This window comes from Mastigoproctus giganteus, chromosome 14, assembly GCF_048544385.1.
Source record: "Mastigoproctus giganteus isolate SK-2022 chromosome 14, ASM4854438v1, whole genome shotgun sequence".
NCBI classification, from domain to species: Eukaryota; Metazoa; Arthropoda; class Arachnida; order Uropygi; family Thelyphonidae; genus Mastigoproctus; species Mastigoproctus giganteus.
The window spans coordinates 50,854,468-50,879,640 of record NC_143588.1 but is presented as its reverse complement, the minus strand read 5'-3'; the positions used below and the strand labels follow the sequence as shown (position 1 = coordinate 50,879,640).

At 37.3% G+C, this 25,173-nt stretch overlaps 1 protein-coding gene across 1 annotated transcript in view; it reads right to left on the bottom strand.

The window, feature by feature from the left end:
• The window catches only part of LOC150075134 (leishmanolysin-like peptidase), an 807,866-nt gene that overhangs the window by 195,768 nt on the left and 586,925 nt on the right, over nucleotides 1-25,173 (bottom strand). The window contains 1 exon segment of the mRNA XM_090388304.1: nucleotides 20,622-20,698. Within this exon segment, the coding sequence (XP_090244430.1) occupies nucleotides 20,622-20,698 (77 nt within the window).

The window sequence follows — 25,173 nt, the reverse complement described above, 5'->3', positions numbered from 1 at the left end:
CCCTGATGTTAAGCTCTGTGAATAGCTCTTGGAGACAGATACCAAAATAATGACTGGCAGTCTGACAGGCATTAGTATTGCACAAATTTTCCTGTGGTTCAAAAAAAAAAAAAAAAAAAATCAATGTCCACGTAGGATGGTCTGGCATTGACTTTAGTTTTAAAGTGTATTTTAGAGACAACTGCTTACGTCAAAGTGATAACAATGGTTCATTTGTTTCCACATTCAAGTTCTGGACAGGAGATGTTCAAAATGCTCCAGTAGCAATACAGATAGCTTGACGATGGATAGGGTCCAGCCATTGAAGTACACTGTTTCTGGCTGATGCACACACTTGAGACCTGTAGTCTAGTTTAGATCATACAAGTGCACAGTAGATGCATAGCAAGGTACATCAGTCCGCACCTACAGATGTATAGGAGAGAGCACGGAGAATATTCAGGCCTCTCGTGCATTTTGTACAGAGTTGACAGATGTGTTTTAGAAAGGTCAACTTTTATCAAAGATGAGTCCCAAGAATTTTGCATCTAGCACTACTTTATGCAAGCCTCAATTCAGGTTCAGAATGAAGATTATGCTTGCAACAAAAATGTATGCAAACAGTCTTCTGTGGTAAAAACCTGAATCCATTAGTATGTGCCCAAGAATTAAGGTGATCATTAAGGTGGCTTGTTGAATTTGTCTTTCAGCAATCCTCATGTTGCATGGCTGAGAAAATATGCTAAAGTCATCAATACAGAGGGCATTGTTTACTAGGAGGAAGTTGTTCTGTGATGGAATATACTTTTATGGCAGGCAAAAAGCATCACACTTAATACTGATTCTTGTGGAACCCTCTCCTCTTGGCATAAGGGACAAGAGAGTGAGGATCCTACACAGACTTGGAAAGAGTGATTGGCTAAAAAGTTTTTAATAAAACAGGGAGATGCCCTCTATGACCAAGGCTATACAAGTCTTTTAAGATGCTAAATCTCCAAACTGTGTCATACGCTTTCTCCATATCAAAGAATACAGACACCAAATGTTCATGTTTCAGGAAAGCATCCTGGATAGATGTTTTGAGTATAATTAGATGGTCCAAAGTGGACCAGTTCCTTCAGAAGCTGCACTGCACTCCAGAGAGGAGCCCATTTGCTTCCAAATACCACATAGAGCAGGTGTTGATCATTCACCCCAGGGATCTTTTCCTGCATTGGGTTGGGTGAGAATGATTGCCTTATGCCAAGAATCTGGAAACTGCTCCTCTAGGAAGATTCTATTATACAGAAAGAGCAGATATCCATGGATTTTGCTGACAGATGTTTAATCATTTCATAATGGATAAGATCTGGTCCAACAGCACTTGCCTTAGTAAGAGTTAGAGCTCTTTTTAACTCTTCTATAGTAAAATGCCTGTTATAAGTAAGGGAATCCTTAGATCTGAAGTTAATAGACTATTCTTCATTTTTGATTTTCAGGACCAGGAATTCTGGGAAGTAAGAAGATGTTGAAGGGATGGTAGAAAAGTCTCCCCAAGAGCACTGGCTGTTGCAGTTGGGTCTTCAATGGCAGCCAGAGAGAGTAATACTCGTGATCTGGTTATCAGCAGTGATCATTCGTGTATTAAGAATTTGCAGATAAAGGAACCATTAAGTGGCAGTGATCACATTGTACTGATGTGGGATTTACTTAAAGATATAATTACCATCAGGGGTCAAGGAAGGGGTTTTTCCTTCCGTAAAGGTGGCTACAGTGGTCTCAGACAGTTTTTAAATTCTGTACAGTGGGACCAACTGATGATGTTACCAACAGCAAATTCTAAGTGGGAAGCATTCAAGGAATTAATAGTGGAAGTGACTAAAAGTTTCATACCTATTAAGAAATATTGTTCAAGTTTTAGGCCTAAATGATTGTCAAATGAACTAATGAGAATCGTGACAGAGAAGAAAAATGCATGCAATGCATATAAATTATCAGGCAACACAGAAGCCTATGGCAGATATAAGCTAGTCTGTATCAAGTCACAAAGGAGGTTAGGCAGGTGAAGGCAGATTACGAGAAATCTTTGGCAAGGGATGCTAAGAAAAACAGCAAGGATTTCTTTACTTTATATAAACTCTAAAAGGAAGGGATGAATCTGATTGGTCCACTTGATATCGATGGTTCGACTGTTGATGATCCTGCTCAGATAGCAGAGAAACTGAATGAGTATTTTGCATCTACATTCACACATGAGGAGTTATTAAGGTTTGAAAATGCCACAAGGTTATTGTTGTTTGTTATTTGGTTTTTAGGAGCATTAGCAACTAAGGCCATATTGCTCCAGGATGTGCGGTGGTCATTCACTGACCTTTCCGCATCCTCCATATTTGGTGGTGATGGGCTTGAACCCCGGTCTAATCAAGAAGCGTGTGCTACGCACTGCTGCTCCTTCGCATCTGGCTACGGAGGCACCGTACAAGGTTATCAAATTGTAACAAGGTGCTTAATGATTTTGTAATAACTGAGAACAAAGTGGAGTAGAAATTGTTGAAGTTAAACATAAGAAAGGCACCTAGGGTGGATGGGATCTATACTATTATATTAAAGGAGGCGGCAAAGGAAGTAAGCAAACCCTTAGCCATAATTATGAGAGCATCCTTGGATTCAGGGAAGTCCCCATGAACGGTAGATGTGCAAATGTGTCCCCAATTCACAAAGGGGGATTGAAGGGTGACATGAGTAATTACAGACCAGTTAGTTTAACTTCTGTTCCGGGTAAAATAATGGAGTCACTGGTTAAAGATGCATTGCAGAATCATCTAGACAAGACTGCAGCAATAATTCAGACACAGCATGGGTTTGTTAAGGGAAAGTCTAGTCTGACAAATCTGATAGGATATTATGATGTGGTTGCAAAAGAACTGGATGCAAAAAATAATTTTGATATCATATATTTGGATTTTAGGAACGCTTTTGACACTGTTGTGCATGAAAGACTATTGTACAAATTGGAGCAGAATGGAATTAAGGGTAAGTTGCTACAATGGATAAAAGGATGGTTGAGTGGGAGAAGACAGAGGGGTGGTAATCAATGGGTGCTGCTCTTCGTGGACTAATGTTATTAGTGGAGTTCCACAGGGTTCGGTGTTGGATCCACTGTTGTTTTGTATATTTATCAATGATATTGATGAAGGTATATCAGGCTTAGTGTCAAAGTTTGCAGATGATACAAAGGTTGGCAGGGTTGTTAATGACAGTAATGGCAGTGTGTTACTGCAACAGGATCTAGAATATTTGGGCAGGTGGGCTGAGAAGTGGCAATTGAAGTTTAACCTTGACAAATGCAAAGTACTGCATATGGATAGAAGTAACCCCAGAGAAACGTACCAACTGTGTGGTACTACACTTAAGGTGGTAGAAAATGAAAAAGACCTGGGAGTAACTGCAGTCAGATATGGAGTTTTCTGAGCAATGCAGACAGGCTGCATTGCTCAGAAAACTTTTTCTTTTTCATTTTCTCATTTTCCTTTATTTCACTTTGTACTTTTGATGCTAACAAATTAATAAATCCATTCTGAATTTCTGGCAATAAATAATTAGTGTGATTCCAGAGCATTTTTCATGCCAGGGCAGGTCATGGGGTATTGTCAACGACACCACCCCCATGACCTGCAGGAATTTTGATAGCAGGGAAAAGAAGGCAATTTGTCCCTCTGTATAAGGCAATGGTCAGGCCACGCCTTAAGTACTGCATGCAGGTCTGGAGGCCTCATTTTATGAAGGATGTAGATTTGCTTGAGTGTGTGTACAGAGAAGGGCAACAAGATTTGTGAGGGGAATGAAGGGATCCTCTTACCAGGAGAGGCTTAAGTTTTGCAAATTGCAGCAGCTGGAAACTAGGCATCTGTTTGAGGTGTATAAGGCCTTGAATGGGTTGAGCATGCTGAATTCTGATGGGATTCTTCCACTTGTTCAGATTACAAACCTAAGAGGGCATAAATTGAAATTGAGGAAGAACAGATGTAGAATAGATGTGTGGAAATTTGCCTTTAGCCAGCAGGTGGTTAATTGCTGGAACAAACTTCCATATGTCGTGGAAGTTGATAGGTTAAATAAATTTAAGGAGGAACTGGACAAACATTTAGAGGGGATTGTTTTGTAATTTTTTTTTTTTTGGCTGATGCTGCATAAGCTCATACACTTGCTTTCTTGCATCACATACCACTACTACTACATCCATTATGTTTTGGGACCGATGAAAGTTATGATGGATATTTTTCCTTCATTTTCCAGATTTTGTCCCAAAACAACTTTAGTGCTGGTTGAACTGGTAATAGTAGATGTAAAGCAGATCCACAATTCCTTCTGTCTTTTACAGTGAATGTTATGAGTTTTGTTGCATTCAAGTTTAAATGCTAAGTGATTAGCCATGGTAGGGTATCTTTGAAATATCCGTTATGCTTTGTTTAGAGCTGTTTTTTTTCCGCTGCACATTCTCTATTCCATCAAGGTTTGGGAAATGGTGGAAACTGCGTAGATGCTTTAGGAATTGTAATTGTAGCTGTATGGATTATGATTTCTGTGATGTATGCTACTGCATCATTTATAGGCTGCTGGCTGATTGTAGTGATATTAAATTCTGTTAGATATTGGAAGGCAATACAGTCAGCCTGATAAATAATCCTCCACGTTGGTATCCTAAACAGAAGACACAGTGTCCCCCTAAGCAGAGTAGTGATCACTTCCATATGGGTTCTCCTCTACCACCCAATGAAGTGTGAAGGGAGTGGAGAAGGGGAGCAGATAGAAAGATCAAGAGCAGAGAACATACAAGTAGGCATATGGAAAAAGGTGTTAGTTCCCATATTTAGGAAGGAGAGGTCATTGTCAGTGAGCATATGCTCTATGATATGTCTCCTTCCATTAATGTTGGCACTACCCCACAGGGTGTTATGTCCATTGAAATTGCCCAGGAGTAAGATAGGAGTGTGCAGCTGCACAATGAAATCAAGGTCTGTCTGGGAGATGTCAGCCCCAGGTGACAAATAAATTGAACAGACTGCTAATAAAATCCCAACTGTAAGGTGAATTGCTACTGCTTCTAAGTTAGTGAAAAGCTGCACAAGTTGGAATGGGGTCTGGTTGCAGAGGCATGGCTAGTTTTTTGCCGCCCTTGGCAAATTTGTGGCTACACACCTTTTTTCGATAATTGGTAAAATCATAATAAATAATAATAAGTACAGTCAGACCTCTGTTTAATGAACTTCTTTATAGCAAATTTTTCTGTTTAGCGAATATTTTTGAATTATCCTTGATAATTACATTTAAAATAGTTTCCGTAGAACAAAGAAAATTTTCCATATAATGAATGGATTGCGAGAGACTTAACTTGGTACGCATTGTTTGCACCTCTGGCCTTCAAGCAATTTAGGCAATATTATACAGGAACATAAAATTATTAATTACATCAAAGCTTAATTTTTCTAGCTTTACTGTCAGCAAAATTTGTGATAATTTCATTGAAGTCTATTTTGCTAGCAAGTTCATGTTCAATAGGAGTCATAGATATGATGTGTGTTCTTGTCCTGATGTCGATCTCAAATAATTCTCAAGTTTTAACTTGCTAAAACTCCTTTTGGCAGTGGCTTCTGTTGTTGTTAATTGTAAGAAATATTTTAAGAGTGTTTTCAATATTTGGATATGTTTCTTGCAACTCCTATTTAGCCAATACATTTAAAATATCTAAGTGATATATTGTATGAGGATTGTTTTCTAATATTTCAATTATTTGGTGTTTAAAGCATTTGATTTCAATTTTAAGTTAGTCTTGATAAATTTCAGGGTATTTTTCTGACAAGAAACTGACAGTGGTAATGCTAAGAAAATAGCTTTAGTTTCTAAATCCTCACCTGTCATTGAACGGAATGCTTCACCAGTCAAAAAATTAAAGTCCTCTGTTATCTTTTTTAGAGATAGCAGATCTTTCATTTAACTGCACATTATAATAGAATTAATTATTGAAAAACAAATTTTTTTTCGTTTCGCCTTCCTCTTTTCAACTGGTGCTATTTTAATTTTTTTGCAAGTTTACTCAATGACTGTATAGTAAAAACATTATAAATTTCTTTATTTCTTAGATCTTTAAAATAACCAACATGTCCTTTAATTAATACAGATGACTGATAAATATCTTGATATTTTTTTTTGCAGTGATATGTTGACTCTATTTATCCTTTCCAGTATTAATTCTACAGGCTTATAAACAAAATAAACTTGTAGCTACTCATTTTACAGTGCAATCATTTAGAAAGGGATAATGCATCACCAAGTAAAATAATCACCTTTCATTTCGTCTCATATTAAAAAATAATTTGTTCAAGTTGCCCATATATGGCACTTATGGTACTTACTTTTGAACACCATCTAGTATCAGTATGTTTCTTCAGGCTGATTTTTATGACCAATGATAGTTTTTCCCATCTGCTAGTGCAGCATTTCCCAAACTTTTTTAGTCATGGAACACTTTTCATCTCACAACATATTCGTGGTACACTTACGAAACATAAGTTTAACAGGAGCCAAAGAACTGTTGCTAATATTTTATTACATATGACGCACTGTGCATCAGGAGCATCTTTATTTCCAACACACATAAAGGCAAAATTCAAATAACTGTTATCATACTTTTGTTTTGGTCTTTTATTAGTTGGTTCCTGTTTTTTCATTTTGGATTTTTGGGGAACAAAAGGCTGCGATTGTTCATCTTCACTTTGAAGTGTGACAATACTGTGTTCGGTTTCGTCAACTACAGTCACAATACTAGAAGTACTGCTTCTTGTTTTAAAGTTCCTTTTTTCGACCACCAATCCACGATCAATATTTTAATAATAATATTTCAAAATACTAATAATTATCAAAAAAAAAAGTTTACGAGGAAGTGAGTTTAGTTATGATATCGGTTTGCTTCCCCCTCTCCTTCAACCCGTGTACTCCAGTCTAAATCGCATACAAATGACGAACTAGATCACGACATTGCTACTTGTTTTGTAGGTGTCGTTACCTATATGTATACTTCTCTATTCAATGCCTGCCAAAATAAAGTGTTCCACTGTCCATTTGATTATTAACTGAAAAAAATTATGTTAAATTTTATAATGATACAAAAGTGGTGCATGCTACAAATATGCAAAATTTATTTATTTAATTTTATTTTTTTAATTATTAATTATGATTTTTCACGGAACACTTGTTCACATGTCATGGAACACTAGTGTTCCACGGAACACAGTTTGAGAAACACTGTGCTAGTGGATGAAGAGAAGAAATTGTACAATGACTGTATAGTTCAAAAAAATGTCACAACATCTGTGTTAATGCTGGCTGCATGTATGCCTATCAAATTAAGATTAGGTGCACAGCATGTAATATACCAAGCAAGGGAATTCTCCTTTTGAAATATGGCCTGGATACCTTTGTACCTTCCTGACATATTGGCGCCATTATCGTAGCCTTGACCATGTATATTTTCAATTAATAGGCCATCTTGAATTAGTTTTTCCTTAATTTTTGGCACAATTCCCTCTCCTGTTTTTTCTGTTGTGTTTATGAAATTGATGAACCTTTCTTAATTGTATATTTATCGTCTGAAAATTTTACATACTGAATAATTTCTGTTAATTGGTCTCTGTGTGATATGTCTGGAGTGCTATCAAATATTATACTATAATATCTAGCTATCTGGATTTCTTTTATTTCATTTTGTACTTTTGATGCTAACAAATTAATAAATCCATTCTGAATTTCTGGCAATAAATAATTAGTGTGATTCCAGAGCATTTTTCATGTTGTTGTTGTTTGTTATTTGGATTTTAGGAGCATTAGCAACTAAGGCCATATTGCTCCGGGGATATGCGGTGGTCATTCCCTGACCTTTCCGCATCCTCCATATTTGGTGGTCACGGGCTCGAACCCCGGTCTAATCAAGAAGTGTGTGCTATGCACTGCTGCTCCTGCCCACCTGGCTACGGAGGCGCCAGCATTTTCCATACCAACATCAAATTGGCTGGACAAATTTGATCAAGTGACATTTGACATTTGTCATTTGACAAGTTTAATCAAACTATACCACAATTTTTTTTGTTTGGTATCAATATTACTAGCATGTCCACAAAATGCCAAATTATTTGCAGCACAGAACAATATACATTTTATTTTCAGTATATGTCGCCATTTCAAAATTTCACTTCTTAGTGCTGTTTGTGCAATGTTGTCAATTAGTCCACCTTTTTGAAGACCCTTTTCTAATAATTCCATTTTGTGAAATTGTTTATGTGTTGTAATAAATTCTTATGAAATAGAATTTTTGGATTTAGATGTTTCCAGTGTCCTTAAATCCATATAAGTTGCAAAATGGAACATTATTTGTGCCAGATACAATAAGAGTTACAGAAAACAATATATTGCATCTTTGTTTTTGCAATAAAACAACCATTTCCTCTCTTTTTTTTTTTTTCAATACCTTCATTTTTGTATTTCCATGTATTATTGAAAATTGGCCATTAATGATGTACTTAGATACGTACTTAGCACTATGTGTTTAGGACCATGTTGCACTATAAGAAATCTGTTTTTGTGAACATTAAAATTCCATGTGATTGGATCATTAAAATTCAGACTTATACGTTCCATATTAATATTATTGCTATCATTTTCTTCTGCCAACTGTTGTTCGTTATCCTCCATATTTTCTAATTCTTTTAAAATAACTTCCACTGTTTGGTCTTTTTCTTGGATTTCCATTTCAGTGGCATCATGATTTGTTTCATCCTCATTCGAATTATGTTCGTTTTCATTGTCACTTTCAGGTTTGGGGTGGCTTACTGTAAGGCAGTTTTGTAAACTAGCAGAATGTTTTTATTTTTAATTTCTTCTTTATGAAGTCTTTTTATGCAGTACTGATGTCTGCTTTTTTTTCTTTGGTGGCATGTCTAAAATTAATTGGGCTTTTGTTGTTTTATTTAACTTATAAATCATAATATTCACGATACACACATCATTTATAACGTCTAACTTATTCAGTAAGAGTTCCAAGACAATCATATGGTACCCTCCTTCTCCTCGATATCCATTTTTTCTTGGAAACTAGGGAGATATTTCTAGCTTTTTAATCTTTTCTCCAGGAAATTCTTTTCTTACTGATGAAGCATTAGGAGATTAGGAAGTACTGATATGTGCGTGACCACTGATTGATCTTTGTGTGCAGGTTTTTGTGAGCTAAACATGTAGCGCATGATGGGAGTGAATGATTCTTTTGGTCGTACAGTCATTTGTTTTTGGGTTCCAACATCTCCCTGTTACCTTCTGAGCATAGGTTGGTTTGTTTATATTCAAGGGTTTCACTGCTTTTCTTGCCTCCTGATATGATACATTCAGCTCTGCCTTAAGTCTTTGAATTTCTTTTTCTTCTTTCCACCTCTGGCATGCCCGTGAGTAAGCAGGGCATTCTCCTTGGCAGTTAATGCATATTGGTTTTGGAGCTGAACATGATGTAGTTTCATGGTCCTTTGCAGCAGGTCATTTGTGAGTGTCCATATTTCTGGAACTTAGTAGAATGCAGAGAAAAATGGATAATTTACGAATGAGTTCCTAACCTAAGAATTAATAGATGATGGTTCAACAGAATCATCAACCAACTTGTTTTTGCAACTTGAACATTTTGATTCTATGTGCATTAAATCCCGATATTTAATCATTTTGAACAGTTGGAATTTTGAGGTGTTAGTTTTCTGAGGTAGCCAGCATTTTAAACTGTTGCTCTTTTGAATTTTAATTTAGGCATTTTTATTGTCAATAATTTTAAGTATTATCATTTATAAGCTTTGTATTTATATTTCTTATGTTTTGTACATAATTACATCTATTTCTTTACAAACTTTTATAATATAATTTCACTGAATGTTCTAAAATGCTAAAATAAAAAAACTTAAAAGTTTTGCTACAAGGTTAAGTATAAATATAATAATAATAGCAGGAAATACATCTGATTTAGTATTTGTACTGCTACTGATAAGATGGAAATACTGTTGTAACAATTGTCAGGGTGGAGGAACTTTACTACAAATAAACACTAATCATACATGGGTTATTACAGATAACGTAACAATTTTGAAAATTTGTTGGATTAAAAAAAAAAAACATGCTAATTCAACATGGTATGAAAACTGAAAGTTTATTTTTTTTAAACTAAATTTATTTTAAACTAACACATTAACCTTATGTTTTTGTTGTTGTCTGTATGTTCCATATACAAGGAAATACAAACAACACCTGTTTTGTGGAGGTGAACATACAGATCTTCACATCAACAAAATGAATAGATATTCGGCATCTACGTTCACATGAGAAGTTTTTTTTAGGGATGTAGATGTCCATGGGTGGCTGGTCCATAGGCACTGTGGCACCTCCAGCTATTTAAATTTAGATATACAGTGAACGGAATTATAGGAAATTTTGTGAAAACCAATGCAACACAATGAATATTTTTATTAACAGGACCTGCATATAGTATGTGCATCCTCTATTTTCAGTAATCATTTCAATAATAAACAAATAAAAACACAAAATCGTTTCCAACTTTGAAGTTTAATTAACCGTAGGCCTCACTGTGCGCCAGGCAGTGACACACATTTTGCATTCCAGTGAATATCTGGTAGTTAGTTGCCATTGGCAACCAGCATATTGGCAACTTGCCAAAATATTTTTTTTTTATAGGTAAAACAAATAAAATTCACTGTAAAGTGCACAGTGCAGATTTCATCGTTGACTTGATGGGTGTGTAGCCACAATGTTGGTTGGTTGTTGTTGGTTTGTTGTTTAATGGCACAATGTCGGTGTCTTTTTGTTATTCGCCTAAATTCCCATTAAGTAACTAAATAATATCAGTGTTAAGTCAATACTCAACATTCAACAGTGTAATTATGTGATTACAGCTTAATTGCAAATTGAGCTTGACCTTGGTAAGTTGAAGTTATATTATGAGGTGATGTGCAAGTAAAACATTATTTCTACCACACACGATTTTGAGAAATTTGATTCGATCATGGCGTCCATGCTTCCCCATGAAGTAAATCGCGTGACAGTGAATAAACTTCAACAACTTAGTTTTTCACAATTCTCTCTCCAAGAAAAAAAATGCGATTAAAAAAGAAGGCCACCCCACACCAAAGATTCAAATTTCTCAGTCGGGAATAAGTAATAATAAGAAATATATTTGCAGTTTTAAAACTGAATGGTACCAAAGGAAAAGTTGGCTTTGTGATTGTGAAGTTAAAAATGCATTGTTTTGTTTTCCATGTTTACTGTTTGGAGGTGACTTAACGTGGACAAAAAGTGGCTTTACGAACATAAAGAGAATGAAAGAAAAAACTCTAAAACATGAGATTTCGAAGAAACATATTGATAATGTGATTTCACTATCACTTTTAGGAAGCATAAATATTAAATAAAGCTTAGTGAGGCCTACAGACTTTCGATCTGCAAACATAACAGAAAAGTTACCAATAATTGTGAGGTATTATCTAAAATAATAGACTGCATTAAATTTTGTGGACAGTTTGAAATTCCTTTATGTGGACATGACGAAAAAGATGATTCTAAAAATCCAGGAGTATTCAGAGGATTAATAAATTTCGCCTGTACATTAGATTCCAATTTAAAGAACCATTAAAAAGTAATGCAGCATTTAAAGGCATTTCAAAAACTATTCAAAATGATTATTCTTGACTGTTTTCTGCAAATATGCCGGGATGAAATAAAAAGAGAAATTAAAGAAGCATCATTCATAGCTGTCATGGCTGATGACACACCAGATGTTTCAGAACATATACAAATGGTAATTGTTCTGAAATATGAACTGAATGGAGACATGTTTTAAGCATTTTTGAGGTTTTCCCACTCTGGAAAACCAAATGGCAGAAGGAATATCGAAGTGCATTCTAGATCAGTTAGACATAATCCTTGAAGGAAATACTCAAAAACTAGTTGCTCAGACATTTTATGGCACAAGTGTGATGAAAGGCAAGAAAGGGGGCGTTGAGGCTAAAATAAAAGAAGTGTACAAATATGCACATTTTATACACTGCTATGCACACCAACTGCATCTGATGATGAGAAATGCAGCAAGTAGTACCCGAGATTCAAGAATATTCTTTTCGAACTTCATGTTGATATCAACATTTTTCTCGAGATCACACAGCATCTCTCTGGTCTCAGAAAGCATACGGCCAGCTGTGTTGCCTGACCTACCCCTACAAGATGGAACTTCAATACAGACACCATAAACAGCGTTTATGAAAATTTAGAATCCTTTAAAAAGTGCACAGAGGAACTACAAGTGACAGCAAATGCAGATAAGATGATTTCGGAAGCAACTGGAATTTTGCACATCTTGAGTAATGAAAAATTCGAGTTCGTTAGAATTTTTCCAACAGATAATGCCTTACATGGAAGTTATTTATAACCAAATAACTCTCAAAAAAGCACTCTGGAGAAATTGAGGCAATTAAAATACATGAATATATAGGAAACTTTAAGAATGCCATTCTAAAAATCAGGAATTAAATGTATTGTGAAAATCCTTCAAAAACACTCATGATTGAAGCGAAGGAAGTATGCAACTATATAAGTATGCGACTGTACTTGTTACCAGGAGAGATTGCTTCTACAGGGATGGGATACACTTAAATAGAAAGGGTGCAAGAATATTTGCTGATGCTATCGAGGCAGTGTTAGGTGGGTCGGAAAACTGCTAGCTTGGGGGGAGACAAAGACCAATAGATTGACAGTAGCCACTGGCAGAGGTGAAAAAGATTCTTGCACTGCTTCTATTAGAATGAGCAGAAGCCTGAAAAACAAGATGCATGGTATTTCAGAGACTGCTGGGAGCCATTGCGGTACAAGTAAACACATGGGTTGTGTTAGGGTAGCTAAGAATAGAAACAGGTGCAGGTATACTTGCGTGTACACCAATGCTAGGAGTTTAGTAAATAAATTTGATGAATTTGAGGTATTGCTCAAAACATCAAAGGCAGATATTGTTGGGATATCAGAGACGTGGTGTCACACAGATATAAGGGATGCAGAACTGCAATTTGGGGAGTACAACGTCTACAGAAAGGATAGACAGGATAGGAAGGGGGGAGGGTTATGCTATTAGTTAAGAAACACATAAAAACCAAGGAAGTGAAGCCAGTCAACATCGCTGGACAGTGCAGTGTTGAGTCAGTTTGGTGTGACATAAGCATTGGGAGATCAAAATTGAGAGTAGGAGTGTGCTATAGGCCTAATGACTCTGATGAGTATAATAAGGAACTGTACAGGGAAATAGAGTGGGCCAGTAAATCAGAGAGTCTTATAATGGGAGATTTTAATTTCCCAGATATTGACTGGAATTTGGGGGCTGGTTACTCACACACTAGCAGGGCTTTTGTGGATTTATCGGATGACTGTTTTCTACATCAGCATGTTTGGGAGGCAACTAGAGGGAGTAATACTCTTGATTTGATTATCAGCAGTGATTCTTCATGCATTAAGAATCTGCAGATAAATGAACCACTAGGTGGCAGTGATCACTGTGTGCTGAAGTGGGATTTACTCAAAGAGGTAACTACCATTAGGGGTACAGGGAAGGGTTATTGCTTCCGTAAAGGTGACTACGATGGACTGAGACAGTATTTAAATTCTATACAGTGGGACCAACTGATGATGTTACCAAAAGCAAATTCAAAATGGGAAGCATTCAAAGAACTTATCTTGGAAGCTACTAGGCTTTACATACCAACTAAGAAATATTGGTCAAGGTTTAGGCCAAAATGGATGTCAGATGAATTAATGAGGCATATGGCAGAGAAGAAAAATGCATGGGATACTTACAAATTAACACACGACACAGAAGCCTATGATAGATACAAGTTGATATGCAACCAAGTTACAAAGGAGGTTAGGCAGGCGAAGGCAGATTACGAGAAATCCTTGGCAAGGGATGCAAAGAAAAACAGCAAAGAGTTCTTTACTTATGTAAACTTTAGAAGGAAGGGGTTGAATCAGATTGGTCCACTTGATATTGATGGGTCAACTGTTGATGATCCTGCTCAGGTAGCTAACAAACTAAATGAATATTTTGCATCGACATTCACACATGAGGAGTTATTCAGCGAGGGGAATGCCAGAGGTGTATTCAACTCTAGCAGTAAGCTACAGAATCTTGAAATAACTGGGAGTAAAGTGGAGGAGAAACTGTTTAAGATAAACACAAGAAAGGCACCCGGGGTGGATGGGATCTATCCAGTTATATTAAAGGAGGCAGCAAAGAAGTAAGCAAACCCTTAGCCATAATTATGAGAGCTTCCTTGGACTCAGGGGAGGTACCCATAGACTGGAAATGTGCAAATGTGACCCCAATTCAGAAAGGAGGATCAAAGGCTGACACAAGTAATTATAGACCTGTGAGCTTAACTTCTGTTCCAGGAAAATTAATGGAGGCACTGGTTAAAGAAGCACTGCAGGATCATTTAGACAAGACTTCAGTTATAGCTCAGACACAGCATGGTTTTGTTAAGGGGAAGTCTTGCCTGACCAACTTGATTGGATACTATAATGCAGTCACAAAAGAACTGGATGCAGGGAATAACTTTGATATTATATACTTGGATCTTAGAAAGGCTTTTGATACTGTTGCACATGGAAGACTGCTACACAAATTGGAGCAGTGTGACATTGGAGGCAAATTGCTGCTATGGATAAAGGGGTGGTTGAGGGGGAGAAGACAGAGAGTGGTAATCAATGGACACTGCTCATCGTGGACTAATGGTATTAGTGGAGTCCCTCAGGGCTCAGTGTTGGGTCCATTATTGTTTTCTGTATTTATAAATGATATTGATGATGGTATATCAAGCTTAATGTCCAAGTTTGCAGATGATACAAAGGTTGGCAGGGTTGTCAAGGACACTACTGACACTATGCTGCTGCAACAGGATCTGGAAAGGTTGAGCAGATGGGCTGAGAGGTGACAAATGAAGTTTAACATTGACAAATGTAAAGTACTACACATGGGAAACAGCAACCCCAGAGTAACGTATCAACTCTGTGGTACTACACTGACAGTGGTAGAGAATGAAAGGGACTTGGGGGTGGTTGTGCAGGCAGATATGAAGTTATCTGAGCAGTGCAGACGGGCTGCAAGAGTAGCTCATGGAGTATTGTCAATGATATACAGGAATTTTTCCAGCAGGGATAAGGAGGTGATTATTCCATTGTATAAGGCAATGGTCAGGCCACACCTAGAGTACTGTATACAGGTCTGGAGGCCTCATTTCAAGAAGGATGTAGAGCTGCTGGAACGAGTACAGAGAAGGGCAACAAGATTAGTGAATGGAACAAAGGGGTGCTCTTACGAAGAAAGGCTTAAGTTTTGCAAATTACAGTGTCTGGAGACTAGGTACCAGCGAGGTGATCTGATAGAGGTGTATAAAGCCTTGAATGGTTTAAGCATGCTCAATGCTGATGGGATTCTTCCTCTAGCTCAGAAAAATCACCTGAGAGGGCATAAATTCAAATTGAGGAAAGACAGATGTAGGATAGACGTGCGGAAATTTGCCTTTAGCCAGCGGGTGGTTGGTTGGTGGAACAGACTTCCATCCCTTGTGGTGGAGGTTGACAGCCTAAATAAGTTTAAGGCTCAGCTGGACAGGTATTTTGAACGAACAGAGGGGTGAAGTGGAAGTGGGTTTTTTTTTTTTTTTTTTTTTTTTTGGCTGATGCTGCATAAGCTTGCTTTCTTGCATCAAATGCCTCTACTAATGCTAATAAGTGTTGACATAGGCGACAGATATTCTTTTACAAAGCAATTAATTGCTGCTAAATTGTTTAACAAGGAGAACTTTATTTTTCATATGAAAATGCCCATGGAAGAGGTATGGGAGACTACTGAGACATATCCCATTATTGAAAGAGAAAAACGTCTTATGGAATTACAAGAGTTCTATAGCAGACATGATCTACACTTGCTGAAATTTATCTCAGAAAATAATCTAACTGAAGTTCTTGATGAACTTACAAAACTCACAAAAGTTCTTTTGACCATTCCGATGACTACTTCAGTGCATGAATGCTGCCATTCGACATTAAAAAGAATAAAAACATTTTTAAGGAGCACTATGAATCAGAAAAGGCTAAATGCTTTCAATAGAGAAAAGCTTGGTCAATAGTGCACCAAACTTGAATAAGAAAGTTATTTATCTATTTTCCACAAATAAAAACTGAAGAATGGATTTTATTTTTAAATATAAGTTCAAGTCTGTTAATGGTAAATGTCTAGTTAATGTTTTGTAGTATTTTTAACTTGCTTATTATTATTACTGTGTATTGCGAAAATTAATTTTTATTTTGTTACACAGAGCATTAAAAACTACGATAAATGAATTAGCTTTCGGCTGGGTGGCAGCCTTCATCAGATTAAAATACTTTGAATGGCAGTTGGAATAGAGATGCACTGCCAGGATGGTGCGTGAGGCACGTGGTTAATTGTTTGTTGATGTTTGTGGCTGTGACGTATGGTGGTGACGTGGCCAGCGTTTGTCTATGGACAGAATTACTGCTTCTGTGATGGGGTTAAGTTGACAACCACTGTTCCTGTTCAACGAGGTATCCGAGCATTTTATACTTAACGATTCCAACCAGGTGCGCCTTAGGTAATGGTGGGACTTGTCCACAACCACGACATCGCGGTGTGGGTCAATGTCGTGGTGGGTTGTCCAGATATGCTCGGCAATAGCTGAGTGTTCTACATCCGCCAAACGGATCGCCCTTTTATGTTCTGAGAGGCGTTTCTCGAGTCGACGTCCAGTCTCTCCAAAGTAGCAGCTCGTGCAGTCACGGCAAGAGATGCGATAGACCAAACCACTCTCTAGAAGGGTGGGGACATGTGTTTTTATGTTGGAAAGGAGAGAACGCAGTTTCTTTCTGCCTGGGAGTTGGATGCACTTTATCCCATGCGATCTTAGGATTCTACCGATCTGCTGTGACAGGTTGGGGTAGTATGGGATGAATGCCCTCGTGGATGACTCGTCACTGTTGGCGTTGCTGTTGGTCGTCACGTTGTCGCGTGCTTGTAGATCACACCTGTTAAGGACGTCGATGGGGTAGCCACACCTCGTAAGGTCTACTTTGACTCTGGTGATCTCTTTGCGCCTTTCATCTGCAGAGCTGGAGTGTGTCCAAGCGCGAGTTAGCAAGGTTCGGGCGGTTGAGAGGAGGTGGCCCCGTGCGTGTGCTGACTGGAAGTTGGTAAATTGGCCAGCATACATGGGCTTACGATAAACTGTCGTCTTCAAGCATGTGTCTTCGCGCCGGACAAGTGTATCTAGGTATGGTATAGAGTTGTTCGACTCCAGCTCAATCGTGAATTTTATGAAGGGCGACAGTGAGTTGAGGTGGGTTAGGAGTCGCTGACCTGAGTCTCTAGGGATCACTACGAACACATCGTCTACGTAGCGACACCAAAAGGCGATGTGATCCGGTGCGTGTGTAAACGCACGTCCCTCTAACTCCTCCATCACGATGTTTGCTGTGACCGAGCTGACAGGGGAACCCATGGCTGTGCCATGTATCTGCTGGTAGATTGAGCCATTAAACATGATTGCACAGTCTGAGGGCAGCGGAAATGTCATCAGCGTCAGCTTAGTTCTGTCGCTAAGGGTTCCATCATTATCCAAGAGTTGTTTTGCGCAAGAGATGGCAAGTTCCACTGGGATGGAGGTAAAGAGTGATACGACATCGAACGATGCCATGACTTGATCTTGCGAGATGGATATAGTGCGGATCCTTTCTATGAACTCAACACTGTTGGAGACGGTGTAGGTGGTCTTGCCAACTAGAGGAGAAAGAAGTCTCGAGACAAATTTAGACAGCTCGTAAGTCGGTGATCCACAGCAGGATACAATAGGTCTTAGTGGTGTGCCTTCTTTGTGCACTTTCGGCAGGCCGTAAAACCGTGGGATCTGACATCCGGAGGCACGGAGGTGATTACGGGTTGACTGTGTGATATTCCCTTGCTTCAGCCAAGTGTTGATGAGGATATTCACCTCTGACTCCCATCGATCCAAAGCCTTGTTGGGGTTGATGGTTAGGGGTTTGTAGACGGTAGTGTCTCGTAAGAGCAGTAAGGCTTTCGCCATGTAATCAGTGTGGTTCATTACAACTGTACGACGGCCTTTGTCCGCCGGTAGAATGACGATGGACGAATCCCGTTTCAGTGCCTTGAGGGTAGAAATCTATATAAGGCTGAGGTTTGAAGAGACGGGGCGAGCATGGTGTAGAACTGCTGCAGTCTTTAAGCGGATTGCGTTGGCTACATCTTCTGGGAGGCGTGATAAGCTTGCTTCCACACCCAAGGCGATGTCGGTGATCGGTGGGTGCTTTTAATCTGATGAAGGCTGCCACCCAGCCGAAAGCTAATTCATTTATCGTAGTTTTTAATGCTCTGTGTAACAAAATAAAAATAAATTTTCGCATTATGAATCCAGAGCACGTAGGCCTGTTTTATTATTACTGTGTATGTCTACATGTCTTATAACCAAGGCAATGTAATGTAACTTTAAGACGCAGCACTGCCAAATATCAGAGTCACGAACAGCACTCTGTAGATGCCAGAAGTGTATCAAACTCTAATAGAGAGTAAATGAACAATTATCATCCTTCCTATCACTGAACTTTATATTGTGTGTTTGTTGTGTGATGTTTAATTGTTTACATTATTCCCTTGGCCACAATTATTTGGGATGTGATAGGTACTGCTGCTATGCTTTTTTCTGCACAGCCTATGTAAATATAGAAACTTGCAATAAAGGATGATGACACTAATAAAAGGGGCATGATGGCCCAGTGGTTATGACACTGGACTGTTGACTGTCAGCTGATGGACCTGTCATTCAAGTTCTATCTTAGTGGAAGTGAACGCATGCCCATCGTGCTGGGAGACAGGCATAATAATAGTAATAAAAATATAATAATAATAATATAGCGAAAGTTGCTTCATCGGACATCCCTCCCCCAAGGTGGATGCAAGCTGAAGCTAAACAGGTCCACCTCCATAGATGGATAATGTCGAAGAGAAATAATGGTCATACTGCATTGAGTGTGGCACAGGATAAAGCCACTCGCATTCAGACTTTAGGCAAGAGGAGCGGCTCAAAAAGAGCAAAACCATCCAGCTCAACCAACTGGAAGTGCTTCCAGCACAACTGTGCTAGTGACCACCCAGAAGCAAAAGAAACAGAACAGCAAGGAATCACCAGCATGGGGAAAGAAGACTTCAACAGAAGACAGATAAAATAAGAGTCAAGATAGGCCAATTGACCCAGTACCAATGATTTAACAGGAGTAAGAAGCTGATTGGCAAAGTGAAGAGCATTCTCAAGAAAGAAAAGACAACATCCACATCTGGAATATGAACAAGACTGGACAAATGACCCACCAAACGATGTAAAGGGAAATGGAGTTCACAAACGCAGCCTGACACAATCATTATAAACAAATCATGTTGTATCTGTCCTGACAATTGCCAAAATGTCGGTCATCGTGGCTCCATACATGCAGATCCCCACGATGCAGTGAGTAAACAGTCATACATTCCACATTTCAGCAACCTGAATAATAACCTTAGCAGCATAACAGCAGAAGCATTTACACTAGTTACCAAACTAGTTACTAGTTACCACCAAACTAGTTACCATGATGGTAACTAGTTTGAAATACTTAAAATAGTGGCATGATTCATCAAAATTTATATCATTTCTAAGTATGTGTGAAAGACTCAGCTGTTATCAAAAGTTAGAAACCTACATGTAGCTTTTCAGATATTTATTTGTTGGGAACAGTCAATGAGAATGTGTTTGACTATTAGTTGGGTTTGACAGATCCGTTTGTAAGGAGACAAAATGGAGTGCCACCATGTGATAAAACAGTTCAACCTTTGGTAAAGATTAATAACACTAACTGAAAACAAATTCTATTCTGAATTCCATTTTACATTGTATATTGAATTAATATGTATTTGTTACAATAAAGTTCTCAAATTGTAGGTCACTGTGATTGCCAAATGTGTGCATTATATGAGAAATATCAATACTGATCATGAGAGAGATCAACACACACACACACACACACACACACACACACACACACACACACACACACACACACACACACACACACACGCTTAAAATTCTAATGTAGCATATGTCTTGCTCAGAGACGTTACTAGGGTTGATGGCACCTAGGACAAATAAAAATGCCACCCCTTGAAAACTATTTATTTAAATTCTGGCTGAATTCTTATATTGGTACTCAAAACTGGTTACAGTTATAATACTGGTTAAAAAATAATAAAAACAAAAGACACTTTTATTGTTAAAAATATGAAACTTAAATAAATTTGGTGCCCAGGACATGTGCCTCACCCTAGTTACACCACTGGCCTTGCTACTCTTAATATATTTATAAATTGATTACTCAAAAAGTTTATTTTTTATTAGGCTAAATTCAAAATAGAATTCCAAATGCTTATGGTATGATTAAACAAAAAATATATATATATATATATATACCCTGTATCCTCCATCAGAGCAAGGGTAATTCTAGAATATACAGGATTCTGTGTATGAGTTCCAGTCATTGCTTCATTCTAATGAAATGAATGAAAATTAACAAACTGAAAACTGAGTTTTTAAGATTTCATTATAGATAACTGAAATCAGGACATATTCAATGCAAGTCAAAATAAACATTCATAACCTGTAGTGTGTGTGTGTTTTTTAAAAAGTTATAATCAGAAGATACATTTCAGTGCAATGAACCAATCATAATTTTGGAAAAAAAGCAAGAAATATTTAAATCAGCAATCGGCAACATATAACCTGCAGGTTAGAAGGTGACCCACCAGCATGATTTGGTTTTAATTCATTTAAAAAAATTAAAAAACAATGACAATTTCAATTCCACACTTTGCAAGCATGGTTTCAGTATGCAGCAGTGTGTTGCATTCTTGATTGTTGATATATCGACGTGCAGTTTAACTTCTGTTCCAGGAAAAATAACGGAGCCACTAGTTAAAGAAGGTCCCGGAGGAATTAGGGCAACTAAGACATTAAATAAACTTTCTGAAGATGAAATGTTGTCAGATTCTGAAACTGCATCGAGGCCTTCACTATGATGAAAATGTTACAAAATACACTGGTGTTCAAAGGAAGTGCATCACCTAGGAATTTCACATTTCTAACCCTTTTCCGCTTCTACTTGAACGAGATTTCACATAATTCAGAAACAGGTGCCACTCTGGGGGCACCACTACATTTCTTTTAAATTGGCTTGTATTTTCTAAATTATATTAGGAACATTGCTTCAACAGTGCCTTCCTCTTTATTTTTTCTCCCCCCCCACCTATTTTACTTTTATTTTTTGTAATTTTAATTTAAAAGAAAGTGCATCATCTAGGAATTTCACATTTCTAACCCTTTTTCGCAATGGTATGCTATATTAATGACTAGCATCACAAATAGAAATATAAACAAAAGATATTTATTAATAGTTAAGGCAAAGCTAAATAATATTTGACAGGTGCTCTAAAAATATTCCAAAATGAGCATTTGCAACCTTTATACAACAGTTTTGGTAAACATGACAATTATGGCTGAAATGTTGTCAGAAGCCCTCAATTTGCTTCAGTTTATCATTTTAAATAGAAAACAAAATGAAAAGTTCACCAGGTGCAAACTAATATTTAGTTGAACCGCTTCTGGCCTTGATGACAGCAGCACACCTTTGAGGCGTTGACAAGATCAATTTCCAAAGATAATCAACTGATAGTTCGTGGTTCCAAACATGAATTATGGCTTCCTGAAGTTCATGAAGGGTCTTTGGTTTCTTTCTGGCAACTGCAGATTCCACACGATACCAACAGTTCCCTATAGAATTCAAGTCCGATCTGTTTCCTGCCCAGTTAAGAGTTGTAATGGACTGTTCTTCCAACCATTTTTTCACCTGTAACAAATGTAAACACATTACTGTCGAACCTCTAATGCAAAAATGAAGCTAAAGTAACTACAGAATTGCCTACTTACACTTTTCGCCCAATGACAACGAGCAGAGTCATCCTGAAAGATGCAGTTACTTGGCAGGTTGAAATGGTCTCTATTGGTTGGCAGCAATTTGCCTTCCAATATAGGCAGGTATCCATTGGCATTTATGGAACCCTTTATAAACTGCAGGTGACCTACTCTGAGATACAAAATGCACTTCCATATCATTTGGCTGGTAGGGAATTTCACTGTAGACACCATACAGTCTGGATGGTATTCTTCACCATGTCTATGGCAAATCATTTGTCTCCCATCAGAGCCATGGGAGTTGAATTTCTTCTCATCCGAGAAAATAACTGACTTCCACTGCTTGGGGGTCCATTTGACATGCTCCTTATACCAAATTAATCGGGCCTTTTTCATTTTTTGTGAGGAGGGGCTTCTTCTTAGGACGATGGGCTACAAGTCCATTTTTGAAGAGGCATCTTCTGACTGTTACTGCACTTGCTACCACTCCTGTATGTCCTTCCCATTCTCTTTTCAGCTCAGACAAATATTCTTTATGGTTTTAAGGCATAAGCGCTTCAAAACACGGTCCTGTTTTGGCATAGAGACTTGTTTGTGTCCGGTTCCTTTTTTCCTATCAGCAGAACCAGTATTTTTGAGTTTGGAAAGAAATCTACTCACCGTCGACTGATTACAAGACAGTCAATAAGCAATATGACGGGAAGAACATTCTTCCTCAAGTAAAGCAACAATAGCACTCTTTCTTCGTGGTGTAAATTGCACGTAACTCGCCATCCTGACACAAGCAAGGAATGGCTGCAACTCTTGCAGAGCATGCTTATGTAGTTGAAAGTAACAGCTGATGCAATATTACGTCATCACCTATGCATTAGTCAATCTTATCTGATGCAATCTGTAAGAAATATTGCCATATACTTACATTATTCGGATGTCAATGACAATTTTAAGGGCTGATGCACTTTCTTTGAACACCAGTGTATAATGGCACACAGGCAATAATTGAAAAAAAAAAAAAAAAAACTATGCATTACGTCACCAATCTACAAAAACTAACACAAGTTAAGGATGATTGCTAAAGAACTTGATGTGGAAATTATAAACATCAGTCGTGTGTTCGGGCCACGATGGGCAGCTTCTAGCTTGTGGATAGCAATTGGAGTTTGGAGGAATTATCCTGCTTTGTGCAAACATTTTGAATCAGAAGTTAAATATTCGGGATAATTAAACTGACTTTTAAATCTGGAATTACTTAACAATTTAGCACTAATAATCGACATCCTACAGGAGCTCTCTTACCTTTCAGAAGCTTTACAAAGTTGCAGCACTAGTATAGTAAAAGCAGATAAATTAATTATTCAAACTATCAATGCTATTGGTAATTTGAAAAATTATGAAGCTAAGATTGAGAGTATGTTGAATTAGAGAGAATTTCAACGAATCAAAATCAAAAGTAAGAACACATTTAAAAAATTATCTCATGACAAGTTATTAAACTGCATTGTTTTATCCTTAAAGGATTGGTTATTAATACAAGAGTAATTGTAAATTAAATAAAGAAAATAATGACATCATTTATGATGAAGAATTGAAAGAAATTTTAAACATATTGCTACCCGGAAATGTGGAATATGGAAGATTGGTTTTTGGTTTTTTTTTGAAGCATTAGCAACCAAGGCCATATTGCTCCGGACATATGCGGTGATCATTCCTTGACCTTTCCGCATCCTCCGTATTTGGTGGTGATGGGCTCGAACCCGGGTCTAATCAAGAAGCGTGTGCTACGCACTGCTGCTCCTTCCCACCTGGCTACAGAGGCGCCTAAGGAATATGGAAGAACTTTCATCTCCATGGCAAGAGGATGAAAAAAAAAAAAGGAAATTTAAGTTTTCTAATAAAAATATGAAATAAAAATGAATGATTTTAGATATTTCATCGAAGACAGTTTACCTTTAAAATCGAAAGAAATCTACTCACTATTGAAATTCACTTTTCAATTTAAAAAGCCAGAACTACCCTTGAAACCTTTGCAATTGTGATGAAGCTGAGCAAGTTTTCAGCGTAATGAAACACTGACCATTCAATCTTTAACTAACCATTAAACACGTTGCAGATACGATGACCATAAATCTAAATGGAAAACCACTGCTTCAATTTGATCCGGATCGTTACGCCAAATCTTTCCTCCATAATTATCGCTCAACTATTTAGCAAAGCAGAAGATCGACAACCTATTAATAAAGAAGTAAATTCTATACAGTAATTTTTAGAATACATTTTTCTTGAATATATGTGGAATAATTATTTTCATGTAAGCTGTGATTTTTATGTACCTTTTTAGAATAGTTTGTTTTTTATGTAATACACCTAATTCTGTTTTTGCACGAACTTTTTTTACACGAATTTGGTTTAACACGAATTCAAAATAAATATTTCATTCTCTTTTTACGCGAGTCATTTTGATTTAACACGATTTCTATGAATTTTTTTTTGCCTAAATTCTAAGAAATTTTTTTTTTATTTGTGGCATATTAGTATCATTTCTATATTACACGCATCAATAGATTGGATAACAGCTAGTGTATGCGTTTTGAAACGCGTGCTTTTGCTTACCAATGTTTACGTCTATGTATCTATGAATCATCAACGTTTTTATTAATTTTGTGCACATCTACGGTATTCGTGCATTGTATCTTCAGCAGACATGTAGTAGTAAGCTCTATTTCAAAGTGAAAGAATCTTTAGTGAAATTTGTGCACATATAAATTTATTAATTTTGCCGATAGTCAATAAATTGTAAGTTTACAAAATTTTCATACCTTTTTCTATTAATTATAACTGAGATATTTTTCGGTAGCCCTTATATAATGTCGAATAATTCGCCTATTACCAAAATGAAAAGGAAAGCGATTTCTTTGGAACTTAAAATTCAAATTTTAGATCGTCTTGCAACTGGACAAGGGGCTACGTCTGTAGGAAGGCATTTTGGTGTACATGAAGCTACCGTAAGAACTATTAAGAAAAATGAAGCTGCAATTAGGAAGTCGGTATGTTCTGG